This window comes from Microtus ochrogaster, chromosome 19 (genome assembly GCF_000317375.1).
Source record: "Microtus ochrogaster isolate Prairie Vole_2 chromosome 19, MicOch1.0, whole genome shotgun sequence".
NCBI lineage: Eukaryota > Metazoa > Chordata > Mammalia > Rodentia > Cricetidae > Microtus > Microtus ochrogaster.
Genome location: NC_022021.1, coordinates 21,913,048 through 21,929,653, shown reverse-complemented (window position 1 = coordinate 21,929,653; position 16,606 = coordinate 21,913,048). Strand labels below are relative to the sequence as shown.

The following is a 16,606-nucleotide window of genomic DNA, read 5'->3' as shown; positions in this document are numbered from 1 at the left end:
AGGAGCACTACCCTACAATATCAACAAGACTCAGGGTAAACATTGCAGGAGCACTACCCTACAATATCAATGAAATGGCATTTTGAAACATGCCACAGCAAAAATGAGCCACAAAAGCAGTATGGTGAGTTTTAAAAAGAGGCATTTCATTCTTTAGGAACATGAAGCCTGGGCAAATCTGTAGTCACAGGAATCAGTGTAGTGAAGAAGACAGGACAAGTAGAAAGCTAATGGATTTGAAGGTTAAACCATTCTTGAATGTAATAGAAACTTTAACTGCATACATTAAACCTGTAAATGTTGTGATATTTGAATTATATATCTAAAGCCGCCAAAATGAATCTAGGTTAGCCTGGTATAATGTTGCATGCCTTAGGCTAAGCCAAGAATATTGCAGGTTTTATGTTATCCTCTGCTACATAAAAAAAAAAAAACAACTTGTCTTAGGTGGGAAAAAGTATTGACTAAAAGTAAAATTATTTAGACTTTGAAAAAAAAGTGTTTGACGATGCAAAATGATTCCTAAAAGAAGTTTCTTATCTTAACAATTTTGTTTATAAGGTCGATGCATTTGTATTCTTCCATCGTAATATTACTTGGATAATATCTGTAAAAATTAGAAAAATACACCTTTGTAGGTCGGCCTAATAAAGTAGAGCATGAGAAATAGCTGGACATTGGTTTTGGAGATAGCCTGGATGCTGCACTTTTCATCTGGTTGGCTCTGTTGTGTATGACGTTTCTTTCTGTTCTCTTCCCATCTGCCCGTGGCAGTGTGCTCTTCACACATGGACATGTAAACCCATTTTACTCTCCTCTCCTGCTCATCCTGTTTCTATCCTGTACCTACTATGAATTGTGTATTTTTGTAGTCATTTTCCAACTTAAAGTCATATTTGTTAATGTCAGGGTGCTATTTTTCATTTAGAATTGCAATCCACTACATGAGCAGTAGAGGAAACTACCTTCTCCTATAAGTGCCTTACTTTGACCCTTACACATTGGCATTTAAACATCATATGACCCCAGAGAAGACATGTTTTATTATATTTATTTATTCATCATTTATTTATTTATTTTTTGTTTCTTCAAGATAGGGTTTTTCTACGTAGTCCTGGGTGTTTTGGAACTCACTGTATAAACCAGATTGACCTCAAACTCAAGAAATCCACCTATTTCTGCCTTGTAAGGAGGAGGCCGCTAGTTAGTTCCTGGCCCCTTAGCCCCAAAATAATCACGCAGAAACTATATTAAATCATTGCTTAGCCCATGATCTCTATCTTCTTATTGGCAAACTCTTACATATTAATTTAACCCATTTCTATTAATCTGTGTGTCACCGCATGGCTGTGGCTTACCAGCTAAAGTTCTGGCATCTGTCTTCGGCAGCACTACATGGTTTCTCTCTGACTCCACCTTCTCTTTTGCAGCATTCAGCTTAGTTTTTCTCACCTAGCTCTGTTAAAGCAGTTCCTTTATTAACCAATGTTAATCACAGCATACAGAGGTAAATCCCACATCACCACCCACCAAATGCTGTGATGAAGGTGTATACCAATACCTTGTTTAGTTTTTTTTTCTTGAGGCACGATCTTGCTAGTAGCCTAGGTTGACCTCAGACTTACAAATGACACTTAAAGAGTAAAGCAGTGATTTGGATTCCATTTCAATGTTGAAGTGTTCAATTGGACTAGTGATTTCACTAGTGAGTGACTGGACTCATGATTGTAGGGCCATCAAAAGGGCCCACATAGCTTTAATATTCCATATTATCTCAATATTTCAGTTTTAACTTAATTCTTTTTCCAAGACAGTGTTTTTCTCTTGGATTTTTTTTTTGTTGTTGTTTGTTTGTTTGTTTTCAAGACAGGGTTTTGGATTTCTTTTTTTACTTAACATGTCTGGCGACTCAAGCTCTGAGCTATGCAGGGATGAAAGAACTTTGACCTAACCCCGTCCACTTTCCACTTTTCTCCATGAGATACTTTAACTCTATTATGGAGGTTCAGTCTGTTAACATCATATTTGGAGCTCAGCCAGATTCCAAAAGGCACAAGCCAAGCATAAATCCAGGTAGGTCTTTTTAGCTCTTGGTTGTTCTCACTTCTGAGGTACCTTGGATTTATTTTATCCCAGCAACTGATTACATGAGCCCAAGAACAGGTCTATATATTGGGAAAGAAAAAACAAATAAAGATTGTTGTGATAAGGGTCGCTTGTTGTTTCCTGGCAGCCCAGCAGCTCAGACCCAAAATAATCACACAGAAACTATATTTAAATCATTGCTTGGCCCACTAGCTGTAGCTTCTTAGTTGCTAACTCTTTTTTTTAATGATTTTTATTGAGTTCTACATTTTTCCTACTCCCCTCCCTGCCTTTCCTCTACCCTTCTCCTCTCTTCCAAGGTCCCCATGCTCCCAATTAACTTAGGAGATCTTGTCTTCTTCTACTACCCATGTCTCTCTTAGGGTCCTCATTGCTAACTCTTACATTTTAATTTAACCCATCTTCATTAATCTGTGCATTGCCATGAGGTCGTGGCCTACCAGCAAAGTTTCAGCTCGTCTGTCTCCAGTGGCGGTTCAATGGCTTCTCCTTTACTTTACCCTTCATTTTCCCAGCATTCACTTTAGTTTTCTCTACAATGTCTTTTCCCTGCACAGGCCCAAGACAGTCTCTTTATTAACCAATGATACTCACAGCATGCAGAGTGGAATCCCACACCAAAATATAAGTGAGTAGCATGTACAAAGATCAGAGAAGCAAAAGAAAATAAATCTAGGCTAGAGTGTCAAATGCGATAGCCTAGGCAGTGTGGTGTGAAGGGACAGGTATGGGGCCTGGCTCCCTCATCTTGGAGGAAGGACATGACATGTTTATCCACCTTAAACAAAGCTCTCTTTATGTTCTGTATTAATTTTTAAGCACTTATCAATATTTCAGGTATTTAAATTTCATTTATAAAGATATGTTATTGGAGAAATTATAACTATAGATTTTAATGTTGTATTTTATTCTGTGATGTAAATTATTCAGAATGTCATCTCTTTTAGCTGTAAACTGAATGTCATTAGAGGTTATCTAATAGCAAATTCATAATTTCATCCCCCCATTGAGTTCATGGACCAATTTTCACCGGCTTATACTCTCCAGAATAATGAAACTAATTTGGGCTCTTGCTGTGGAATTAAATGCTCACACAGATCACACCCCCTCTGAGACCATAAACATCTGCCATAACACCCTCTATAGTCAAGTAGCCTTAGTCCTGCCAGACTGAGGAATCTGTAGGTTCAGTAAAAGAGAAGAGGTTCTGACAAAAAACACCCAGCTAAATACCGTGTTTTATTTGGATTTAAATCTAAGAAAAATTGGTAATAATTAACCATTCCACTATTATTAGATCCTGTATTATTTTTTCTGCTATTGAGGATAAAATTGCAAGTAAGTAACTATTTCGACTGTTAGGACTTTAGTAGCAGTTTTGAGAGGCATTTTTGTTTTTACAGCACCTTACATCTGTTCTCATAGAAGCACCTTTCCTTTTCTGAGCTTTATTGACATTGAAACATGGTCCTGCATATTATTATTTCACAGAACCCTCACACACATTGTAATGGTCCCATACTACAAGCTGGAAAACAGAGGCTAAGTAAGTTGTCAAAAATATGACAAATCTAATGATAAAATCTTCACTAGATACAAACTCTATTTGGTTCCATTTCTCCTACATGTGATCAGTACTGCTCAATAACCCTCAGCTACCTTCTCCTAGGAGCACAGAGAAGATAAAATATACAATAAAAATGAAGGAAAAAAAGTAAATGTAAAATGACTGGCGGTAGAGCTAAGTCCTATGACAAGACTTAGTAAAAGGTGATCAGGAAGAGAGGGAGACAAGTGACATGTTGTAGAAGAGTGTCAGGGAATACTCAACAAAGAAAACTCTCCATTTCAAAAACACTGGTGCTTATGATGATGGCGAGGGCATGCTGCATGAGGCACTCCGTCATTTCTGGACAAATAGGAACTTATGCAAAGGGCTCAAAAAGCATACAAAATGTAGACATAAACTATGGTAATCTATGTGTCCTTCATCCTGGACTGCCACTTTCTCTGAGGTTATCTTTTTTTTTTTACAAACCTTTACTGCATCTCCCTTTCCTAAAACAGCATCTTCTTCCTACACCCTCACCGTTGCAAACTCAGCTGGCCTCTATCAGACGTTGGCCCACAACTAGCTTATCACTTAAAGATTTTGTACCTGCTGACACTACAGGGAAACTCCTTCCAACTTTCTCAACTTTGATCATCTCTTTGATCTTGCCTTTCCGTATTTCCTCAGCAGATAGCTCTGCCTTTTTTTTCTCTGAGAAGAGAGAGCCCATTATGCATTCATTTTACCCTCTCATGCTTTACCCTGGTCCTGTCATCTTCATCCCATAGCATTTAGGCAGCCACTCTACCCACATCCATTCCTAATAAATATTTTCATTCCAATTTACCCCTACATTACTTGATATGCTTTTGATTAATGTGTTTATTTTCTTAGCTATGGCACATATTTCAACTAAGCTTCTGATAATTTTTTGTGCCATTTTGTGGCCTATGTCTGTGAAGTATAGTTTCTATCTTCGGCCTCATGCTCGTTTCTCCCATATTAAAAGCATCTTTCTTTACTCTTGTATTACACTCATATCTTATTACAGTGTGTCCTCACTCAGTCACTGCAGCTTGGTTTCTCCCTTTCTGCAACTAAACAAACAAGGACTATGGCACTCATGTGCATGCGATGACTAACCCCAGGAGAATTTTTTTTACTTTTTCTGCAGTTATTCATATTGTTATCCATCTTTTCTTTCCCAAAGCCTCACTAACATAATGTTCTCCTGGCTCTTTGCCTTTTCTCGGATTTTTTTTCCTTCTGCCTAGTTTTTAATACTTTTTCTCATGTCATGCTTTAAATGTTGATCCAAGGATCCACCCTTGACTGTCTTTTCCTTTCTACTTTTTCAGTGGGTGAATTCATCCACTCATATGTGATGACTTCTATGTGCGTATCTTCACATCAGACTTCTTTTGTATATACCGGACTAGTAAATTCAAATTCCTTTTCTATGTCTCTCTTTAAATGTGTATCAAATGCCCATAAACCTCTGTGACTATTTAAAATGAAGTGAAATACCTGTGAGTTTCTCTAGGCTACTCCCTCACACTCTCATGCCATCTGAAACACATTGTCAGTAAGGATGACTGTTGTTCATTCTATCAATTTAGGATTTTTTTTATATCCTTTGCTCTTTAGGCTCTTCTTGCTGATCCAATACAGTATCATAGCCCTTATCTGTAACCCCCTCCAATCCACATCCCTTACTGTTACTGAACTCTGCTTTATAAGATATTAAACTGCTACCATCACTGCCCTTCTATAAATTCTTCAGGATTTCCTCATTGCTGGTGTAAAAGAGAGAGCCCTTAGAAGAGGACACCCTGGTGCTGAGCTAGCCTCTGTTGGCCTCTGTAGATCCCTCTGGGGACTGCATTGACTGGGTATTTAGCCTGATTTTGACAGCTAATTGGGGGATGTTTCTTTCTCTGATCTAAAATTTAATGAAGCTTAAGAAAAAAAAAGTTTCTCTTACAAGGTCTCTCTGGGCCATTCAAACCATATAAAGTTAATTATAAGTTTTTATTTATTCTTTGATACATATATATGTATATATCACTTTGATGCTTAAAATGTACCTCATGTTAAATGTTCCTTTTTAAATTTTATTTTAAATATTCACTTTTTATAGTTTTTATTTAGCTATACATTTTCTTCATTCCCTTCCCTTCCTTGCCTCTTCCCTTCTACCCTCTTCTATAACCCCTACACTCCCAATTAAGCAAATTTTACAAATATTAGCACATTGAATGCAGGTTGATAAAAATCCTATGAAATATAAGAATACTAGTTCTGAGACATATGGATTGTATTCATTGTACTTTCTGTGTGATTTGCATTTGACAAATTTTCTCGTGTGAATTTCTGAAATTAGATAATAATGATACAACTATATCTTCCCTATGTAAGGATTACTCTACAAACACTCATTAGTCCTAATTTTTGATACTTGGGTTTACCTTTTCCATTTTTTTCTTTGTTTTGGGGGGTTAGGTTGTTGTCATTTTGGTGGCTGCATGGTCCTCAATAAAACGACAACCTTTTTTTTTTATTAGAAATTGGCTTGTGAAAACCAAGTAAAATTCCAAAATTATTCAGTGCTATCTATGCATCGTTAATGTTTCCTGCATATTGTGAAATAATTAATTTTGTTTCCCTAGAACTTTTCAGCATGTTGTGGATGATTCAGCTTCAAGTTCCTTAGCGTCATTGTTTGCACAGCCATTGCACTGGGTCTCGTGCATCCCACAGTCCTGCGCTTCTTTACTCAGGTGGGAGCTTCTAGATGCCACGCGGGCTATTAGTATGGGACTCTTTTACAGATGCAACAGGAATCTTGCTGCATGGGTATCGAGGAGTATTACAAAAGGAACTTAACAGTAAGCAAAGAAGAGGAGAGGATTATTCCACAATTTTTTAAGCCAAGAATCAAATAGAGTGTACTCATAATTATTTCTCCCCTAACTTTAGTTATGCAATGGAAAAGTGAATTTTGAGAAATTCATCTATTTAAGCTAATTACCTAGCCATTTAAAAATTCATTCTTGATCTATGATTGGGGATTTGACAGTTCTACAGCTAATTATCTGATATAGACATCAAAACTAGACAGTCAATTTAATGTAACTCAACATCTTAGGCAGAAGTTGAGAAGAGTAACTTTTATAATTATGAACAAGATTTTTCATTTTTCTTATTTAATTAACAACACTTAAAAATCAGAAAAAGCATTCACAATGTAGAATACACTTCCAAAAAAACCTGATGACATTTTGTGACATTATGTAGCATGGCAGTTTGATTCTTTGCAGAATATATCATTGGAAAAATGCCTTTCCTTTGTATCTGAGAATAAAATACCATGAATAGCTAAAGGAGATATTGATGATCTGAATGAAGTATTGAGTCATGTTGGAAATACATTATTAGCGATTACCGATTGGTTAGGCTCTGGGTGCTGTCCAGGCCCTCTGCATGCTGTTGCCACCTCTCTGAGTTCATCTGTGCAAATTCAGAGAAGCATGTGCACTCTCTACCATCAGCGCCTCGGCTTTTCTCTCTGGAACTACCCATCCCCCTTGGGTGAAACTAATTCTTCTTTCCATCCTGCTTAATTTATCCCAGTGAGAGCCTGGAAACTTATCACAAAATAGTTCATTTTTGTATTTAGTGTCTCTTTTTTTCTATATCTAGGGGTAAATGAAACAAGAAATGTCTTTCTTTTTGCTTCTGTCAGTAAACAATCTACTACCCTAACAGAAAGATTCAGTCCCGAGTGGCTGTTCGTTCCCAGCACAAATGGTGTCTGGTACCAGGTTCCTAAGACCATGTTAGTAGCCTGTGTTGAAAACTTAAAAACATCCTTGGAAATGTACTTCTAGAAATCCACTGTAAGGGATGAAGTGACGATGCTAACTAAGTTTTACAAGTAAAATACCTATTAAAGTATTGTTTATATCTACGGGAGATCTGAGCTAATCTACAGCTGCCCTTCAACTCCCTGGTAAGAGAAACCTTGCTGTGTAGGAGCAGTTACTAAGAGGTGAGATAGAGTGGATAACCCTTGGCCTGTATGATTCTACCATACACAGAACACTACAGAAAAATGCAAATAAAACAACACTACACCAGATCCCAAAAGAGTGTCGTCTCTGGAGGCTTTATAGGTTAATCTCTGGTAGTGAGTTCGCAAGAGGTTTTAATTTTTATTTGTGTCTTTCAAATTTCTTACAATGAGTACAGTCAAACTTTATTAATATGAAATGGTTAAAAAGAGCCAAAAGCAAGCCCATTTCCTCTCATTGCTATTTGTTCACATGGTTTAATTTACAACCTCTGTTGAGATTTTTGCATCTCTACATTTCTGGCTGAGTGCTAGCCTTCCCCCAACATTTTACGTTCAGCTTCCCACATTTCTTGAGTTCTCTACTGTGATTGTGGCTTGTGTTTCCTCCCTGCTTGCCTCGCTCTCCAGGTGTCATGCATAAATCCTTCAAAGACAGAACCTTCTTAACTCTTTATTGGCCTGTTCATGGTGCTTAGTCTTATCTGGTCTTTTTATGACCAGTAAATAGTGTCTCAAAAATCCTCTCAAAGCCAGTCTTCCTACCCAAATCATTAGAATGAATGTTGTTCACTTTGCTATTATTTAGCATGTGTAGGATAGTTTTCATCATGTCCCTCTCCTCCCTAGAATCCTGAAGAAGCTTGTTTTGCCACACTTTATAGTCCCTCATTTTCTATCACCCCAGTTCTCTCTGCTCCAGTTAACCCAGTCTTCTCACACATGCTGAAGAGTTGGCCATTTTTAACCTGCACTTGTTCATTCTCATTATTAGACTTTGGTTCACGTGGTTCCTCCTTAGGTTCTTTATCTCCCTTGTCTGAGTTTCCATGCAAAGTATGATATGAACACCTTTTCCATAAATCCCACTCCATGCCTGACATTCTGGCAACTGCCTACTGTTAGGGCCCTATAATGTGCAGAGACAGGTTTGGAGCCTGTGACTTAGAGCCCAGCATGCTTAGAACAATGATATAATCTGGGCAATAAGAAAAGCCATTCTAAAATAAATCATTATTGATTTGCATTGGTAGACATGGTAATGGGGGTCCTAGACCAGCAATATGTGGCTCAAAAACCCCTCCCTTTCAACCCACATTCCATTTTTAAGCCAGGTATCACTATTTCTTCTTTACCCAAAATTATTCATGAAAACTCTGTTCATCACCTTAGCAATAAAAATAGTGTAGGAAATGCATGACTTAGACAATAACAAACTAAAACATGTTAGGTTTATTGTTATGAGAAAGGAAAAACTGAGAAATGAGATGACCAAAATAGCTGTTTTTTGAAACTTCGTAGGAATTAGAATGTTATATATTTATTTAAATTTATTGTGCAGGGGAGGGTACATGTTGCAAGTCACACAACTTGCAAAAGTCAATTCTCTCCTTCCTCCATGAATGGATGCTGGGGATTGAAAACTTAGGTCGTCAGACTCAGTGGCAAGTGCCCTTACATGCTGAGCTACTTTATAGTCTAGCGTCCTAGTGACTATAGCATTGATTTATTTTGTACTTATATTTTATTTCAGGAAAGATTTGAATCAGCTTTCAGAAATATTAAAGATACTTAATTAAATGTAAATGAAAAGGAAGAAAAGGAACAAGAAAGACATGCAATTAAACCAAAACAGAGCCAAAAATACTGAAAGTTATATAGAAATAAACTCGCCTATAGTGTCTATAAGGTTACTATGAGGTGCATAATAAGTAAAGCAAAAATCTTTCCATGTTCTTCCAGGCTCTTGTAATACAGTTTTAAAGACCTACCTTTAGGAAAATTAATGTATTTCCAAAGCATTAAGTAAAATAAACTACATTCAAGATACAGGCCAATAGTATAGATGATTTAGAAACAGTTATTGGTTTCATAGTAGATTAAACTAAAGGAACTGGTGAATATTTCACTATCAAGTGAATAGCATGGCAATATACAGTGATTTCATATGAATGTTCAAGAAAGAATATTCTCTTGGTAATTGTAGTAGTCAGGGTTCTTGAGTGGAACAGATCTGACAGAAGGAACCTATACACACTAAAATGGGATTTATAATGGCTCTTCTAGGCAGTGGTCCAGCTAGTCCAACAATGGCTGTCTCCTGACAGAAAGACCAAAATGTGTTTGGTCAAAGAGGCTGGGTATCTCACCTGACCTTCAGTCTATTTCGGAGTTTAGAAGTAGGTTTTAAAGCCAGTGAAGACATAGCTCATCAGCAGGATAGATGAACTTGCCAGTGAAGTGAGGGCAAACAGGCAAAAAGTGAAAGTTTCCTTTTTCTGTGCCCTTTGATGCAAACTGTCATGAGAAGATGTGGTCCAGACTTAGGCTGGGTCTTCCCATCTTAAATGATCCAGTGGAGAATAATTCCTCACAGGTGTACCCAGATGCTTGAGTCCTAGTTGGTTCCAGATGTGGTCAAGATGACAACCAAGTTTAGTCATTATAGTAATTTATAGTATGTTTCCTTCTTATGCTTTTTTTAATGTTTCCTAAACTTTGATCTTCATTAAACTATTTGAATATTTCCAGGTAATTTTCACGTCTTCCTTTGTTGAGTAGGTCACAAGTCTGTTCTGAACCTGCTCAGCATAGTTAATTTAAGGAAGCTATGCATTCGCTTCCTACTTATTTTTTTCTATGAGGACATGATACTCTGACAAATGTCTAGTCTCTCCTCAGCTGGAAAGCTTGCCTTTTATTGTGCTTTTACTTAAGATAATACTGTTCATGTTTCTATATCATCTTCTGGTGACTTTTCAACGGACCTGAGCAGATCTTGTCTGCTGGGCCTGGGCTCTGAGGGCCTAGAAGGATGGAGTGGACTAGAGTCTAATGTTGCAGTCAGCCTCCCTCCAATCCCAGTGCACTTTATACATGAACGCAGAGAAGAAAGCATTGCTACAAAGAAGGTTGTTTGAGCTCAGAAAACCATGATCAGAAAAACATGTAAATAAACACCAAAAATCACATACTAAATATTCACAGAGCTGACCTTTCTAAGAACTTTCTCAGGACAGACCATTTTAAACACAGTTACCTGGCACATACTATATATTATGTCCGGGAAAACAGGAAACCAACGCAGAACGCAATATGCAGACTAGGGGTACACTGACCAGATGGATTCTGTAGCTATAGTCTGACATCCAACAAGAATAAACATGTCATATAAACCGAATGTACATGTTCAAGTTACATGACAGGAGGCACAGAAATGTCCAAGAACAATGCAGAGAAGAAAACACACCTGAGGTACAAGGCCCTCTGCCGTTTTCCTGGAGCCTCTCTCACAGTTCCCCAAGGCATTGTTCACCATGGCTCATTCTTTTGACCATGTTCCGACCATCTTCTACCCTAAATATAAGTTATATTTGGCCTCACTGTATGATACTGTGTAATTACTTACCCAGGTTACTTCTTTGATAAATGTATCTTGCAGACTTTCTCCCTGTATCCACTGTGCTGTGTGTTATAAGTAAGAGACAAGGCAGTTAAGGAAGCGTGGAACAAAAGTCCTTCTCAACACAAGAGTTGAGTAACTCAAGTTAAAGAGGCCTACTTGGCAGCCACACAGTGCTGTTGCTGTCTTCCTCCATCGTGGAACATCCCACCAGTTTCCTTTTTCCTTTCCTGTCACTGCTTTTGTGTCTTTTCGTATTATGTGCCCAGACCTGCCCTGAAATACTATCTTTAGTGTTCTATAGTGTAACTTTTAAAACACAATGCAATGTTCTCTGTGTTCTCCTATACTTCTGTACTCCATTTTATTAAAATCAATAGTAGTCTTTCCAAAGACCATAGACTCATAGATGCCAATGTACATAAATATTTTCTTGAGGATTATATTTGAGGTTACAGACACTTTTCTTTCCAAGCTGATCCTCTTCTCTCTGCCTTGTCTTAGCTAAAGGTAAGTTCACTCGGTTGTGTAGGCAGATCCCCAGATGGACATCTAGAGCCTCTTTGCTACCTACATTCCCACCCTATTGCTAAGTCTTCATAATTTTAAACCTTTACTGTCCATACGGTCACTTTCATCTTCTTCCAAACCACTGCAATCTCTACATCACTATAGTGATGGCCTAGCCTTGCCTTTTCTTGATGGTACTGAGCCTGGCCCATGGTAGGCAAACACTCTTCCATTGAATGACTCATATATGCCGGTTTTCTATAATTTACGTATTGATTTTCATAGCCAGATTTTTTTCAAACCCAAGCCAATTTTTCTAACTCAAACTTAATTCATACCTATGATGTAAAGACTTTCAAAGAGTAGCATATTCGTGTATATGTGTACACACAGAGAGCATAGTCTAGAAAAGTCACATGCATATGGCTGTCTTCCTACATTTCCAGACTCTGACAACCATCACAGTATGAACTCTGCTCGTCACCCTTTCCACCATTACTTGCTATGCTATTCTTCCATTCCCTAGCACCTCTTCATCTGTAATGAATGAACACCTACTTACCTTCATAGCTGGCTCAGAAATGACTTTTGTAGGAAAGCCTTTCATTAACTCCCAACGATTAGCTTGGGATTTGTTTATTTGTTTGCTTGCTATATCTTAGTTTGCCTTTCCTCTGTTGCTTATTCTGTCCATTTGGTCTAGAATAAATAATTCTAGATTCAAGATTAATTCAGAGTAGTAATGTATATGTAAGTGCTATATGAAATATTTCTAACATTTTGTATGAATGGTAGATCTCAGGTAAGAAAAGTGTGGTTTTGATGAGCTGGTTACTTCTAGTATCGTCAGGAAATACATTTAAAGAGAAGAACAAAAATTGCTTTCTGGTAAATGGATGGGGGAAATGACATAAGTAAATTTTAATATAAGATATTTTAGGAGTCACCTAGCTATTGCTGGCAAGCTGTTACACAGCACTGAGGAAAACAGCTGCAAGAGTATGTACTCTGAGATGCCAAGTGCAAGCACAGAGTCAACTAGGGGAGGAACTCTGGGAGCTGGTACATAGCTGTTCCAGAGAACAGAACGACAAATACCTGCATCTTTGAAAAGACTTTCAAAGACAAAGTCAGTATCTGTGAATCAGGCGGTTATAAAAGGAACTAAAACTGTCAGCTAAACTAGGAATTTCAGAAGGATGAATGGATGAATGGATGGGTGGATGGGTGGGTGGATGGGTGAGTGGATGGGTGAGTGGGTGGGTGGGTAGATGGACATACAGATGGGTAGCTTAAGGCTTATATTTTTTCTATTATGATTTAAAAGTATTATATAAGAAACACAGAAATTGAGACTATACTGTGATCATATAGACAACTAAAGATTTTCACAATAGATGAATGTGTCTTCTATACTACTTTGGTTTTGTGATCTTGGCAAATGAGTTTACCTATGTGAGTTCCCGTTTCATTTTATATTTTGATGAGGAAATTGAGACATAAATATTATATAATTGTATTGATCTACCTAAACATTTTATGCAAAAATAGTGTTTATTTTCTTTTTCTGAAAGCATCTTCTTCCCGAGAATTAAATGAGCAAATGTGCCCAAGCTATTTGTCACATTAAATATCCACCAAGCAATCACTTATAACAACTGGACAGGGAAGAGATTTCTGCTTCAGTAAATGGAAGACTTTTCCAATTCTCTACACATGTTAAAAGGATCTACTGCTGTTGGAGGATGTGGCTTGCTGGTTCCCTGCTGCCCAGCCCTGAAATAATCACACAGAAACTGTATTAATTAAATCACTGCTTGACCCATTAGCTCTTGCTTCTTATTGGCTAATCTCTTACATATTAATTTCACCCATTTCCATTAATCTGTGTATCACCACAAGGATGTAGCTTACCGGGCAAAGTTCTGGTGTCTATCTTTAGAGGGGCTACTTGGCTTCTCCCTGAGTCCGCCTTCTTTCTCCTAGCATTCTGTTTAGTTTTCTCCACCTAGCTCTGTTTCTCTATAGTACTGCTATAGGCTCAAAGCAGTTCCTTTATTAATCAATGATATTCACAGCATACAGAGGGGAATCCCACGTCATACTACAAGGGTTAGGTAAAGTGGAAAGAACACTGAACTGCTTTCCCACTGATTGTCTACACTAAAGAAAACCTTTCTGGAACTCTCAGTAATAGGGTCTTCTCTGGTGGTCAGGTACTGCCAGAGTCATTGACTCCAGACAGACAATGACTCCTTGGTACCAGTAAGACAGTACCCTACTGACTCATAGCTCTATGAGGAACTCAGAGACACTCCTCAACTCATGTCTTTACTGTTATATTATTCTCAAAATTAAAATTAATTAACCTTAAAAGCACTTGCTAATGACTTTTTCTTGTCTTTACCTCTTGTTTCAGGCTACATGGACCAAAAAAGTTTAAGAGACACATATAGTCAGAATTTCCCTAATTTTTATACAATATTGGATATAATGCCATGGAATTAAAACCACTAGATAAGAGTATAATTAGCAAAGTTTCTGCCTACCATGTGCAAAGCCCCAATGTAATTCCCAGCACCACATACACAAGTGTGAGGAGGCACACCTGTGATCTTTATTCAAAATTGTAAATCTTTATTAGTAGACAAAGCCAGCTTGAATATCAGGGCAAATTATACATACATACATACATACATACATACATACATACATACATACATGCAAATGAGCATCACCCAATTTTTACTTCCTCAATCATCTATAATTATAACTACGGTTAAGATTTAGCTATGCGTATTATAGATATCAACTATTTGCAATTATTTTCAGTGCAAACTACCTGAACTTTTTATTCTTTTGGTTAAAGTGGAAAAGAATATATTTTGAGTTTTTAATTTCCAACACTTTTTTCCTCGGGTACTAAAATTGTCTTTGTAAACAAAGATGACAAAATGACTTTAAAAGTTTCCTTTGCTTCTTTTCTTGGAAAGATTTTGACAGGAAAGTTATGGAAAACAAAGAGTAATGTCATAATAGTGGGCCATACATGCTCCTGCTTCCCTGCTTCAGGATTGTGACCCTCAGCTTGTCTTGAGTTATGCTCTGACTTTGTTTTCTAAATAATGTACCTTATGCTTTCTGGTATAAATTTGTCCCAGTGATGCATGCCAGAAACACCCTGGTTGAAATCATTCCCTAATTCCTTAAGTAACATGGCTCCAGTTTGGGACATAGCCCTATTACCAAACTCAATTTGGGGTTAAAAATTTGGTATCCTCAATCAGGAGGCTCAAATGGAGCCAAGCATCTTCTGTGCCAGAACATGAAACTTATCTACCAAGCTTAATTAGAGGAATCCTGAGGCAAAGGAAAGAGCGTGGGGTTTGAAGTCAGAGTGACCTGGATTTTAAAGTAGCCACATCTCTTAACTAAATGTCTTTGGAGTACTTGTTGAATATTCTTCAAAAAGGATTGAAATATACAATAAGTACCTCTGTTTTCATCACAACTTGAATATTCTTAGGAAACAGACCTTTGAACAAAGATTCAGGTGAAAATAGTTTATTTTCTTTTTATTTATTTATTTATTAAAGATTTCTGCCTCCTCCCTGCCACTGCCTCCCATTTCCCTCCCCCTTTCCCAGTCAAGTCCCCCTCCCTCATCAGCTCGAAGAGCAATCAGGGTTCCCTGCCCTGTGGGAAGTACATGCACCACCCACCTCCATCCAGGTTTAGTAAGGTGAGCATCCAAACTGCCCAGGCCCCCCCAAAGCCAGTACGTACAGTAGGATCAAAAACCCACTGCCATTGTTCTTGAGTTCTCAGTAGTCCTCATTGTCCGCTATGTTCAGCGAGTCCGGTTTTATCCCATGCTTTTTCAGACCCAGGCCAGGTGGCCTTAGTGGGTTCCCGATAGAACATCTCCATTGTCTCAGTGTGTGGATGCACCAACTATGTTCATAGCAGCATTGTTTGTAATAGCCAGAACCTGGAAAATAGTTTATTTTCTAAGTGGCAAGAGAGAGGAGATAGTGATGCAAAAGATTCATGTCATCTCTCAACTCAACTGTTGCAGGACTGGCTGAACTTAACAAGCCTTGGGGGGTTGTTTGTTTTCTTTTAATATGTAATCAGTGTAATCAGATTTTCTTTATTAATTAATTGTTTTAATTTTAAAAAATTAAAACATAATTGCATAATTTCTTTCCTTCATTCCTTCCTTTCTCCAGTACTTCTCATGCATGTACCCTACCCATCTCCTATAGAAATCATTGCTTCTTTTTCTTTCATTGCTATTGGGGTGCGCACACGCATGCATGCACATACATGTGTGTGAGGATATGTGTACGAGAACATAATACAACCTGCTCAGTCCATTTAGTCCATTTAGGTATGTGTACGAGAACACATAATACAACCTGCTCAGTCCATTTAGTGTTTCTTATATGTATATAATTTTAGTGCTGACCACTTAGTATTAAAGGAAATCAAGGAACCTTTCCTTGGGAAAGACTATTTCCTCAACCCCACTCTTTTTTTTTTTTACTTTATAAATAATACCAATCATAATTTCCACTTCCTCCCCTCCTCCCACTTCCCTTCCACTCCCTCACTCACCCTCCGCCTTTCCCCCTCTAGTCCTAAAAGAGGGCAGGGTACCTTGCCCTGTGGGAAGTCCAAGGCCCTCCCACCTCCATCCAGGCTTAGGAAGGTGTGCACTCAAATAGAATAGGATCCCAAAAAGCCAGTACATGCAGTAGAGACAAATCCCAGTGCCATTATCATTGGCTTCTTAGGCTGCCCCAATTGTCAGCCACATTCAGAGAGTCCGGTTTGATCACATGCTCTTTCAGTCCCAGTCCAGCTGGATTTGGCGAGCTCCCATTAGAACACAGGCACACTGTCTCAGTGGGTGGACCAACCCCTCGTGGTCCTGACTTCCTTACTCATATTCTCCCTC

The 16,606-nt window shown here is 38.0% G+C and overlaps 1 protein-coding gene across 2 annotated transcripts in view; it reads left to right on the top strand.

Moving 5' to 3' along the window:
* Positions 1–16,606, top strand: part of Kiaa0825 (KIAA0825 ortholog) — a 309,933-nt gene that overhangs the window by 137,293 nt on the left and 156,034 nt on the right. The window contains exon 12 of one of the 2 annotated variants that reach the window (XM_026783752.1): positions 6,328–6,438. The exons of the other annotated variant lie outside the window; for it this stretch is intronic. Coding sequence (XP_026639553.1) covers positions 6,328–6,438 — 111 coding nt within the window. The remainder of the gene's footprint in view (positions 1–6,327; positions 6,439–16,606) is intronic. 2 annotated transcript variants of the gene reach the window in all.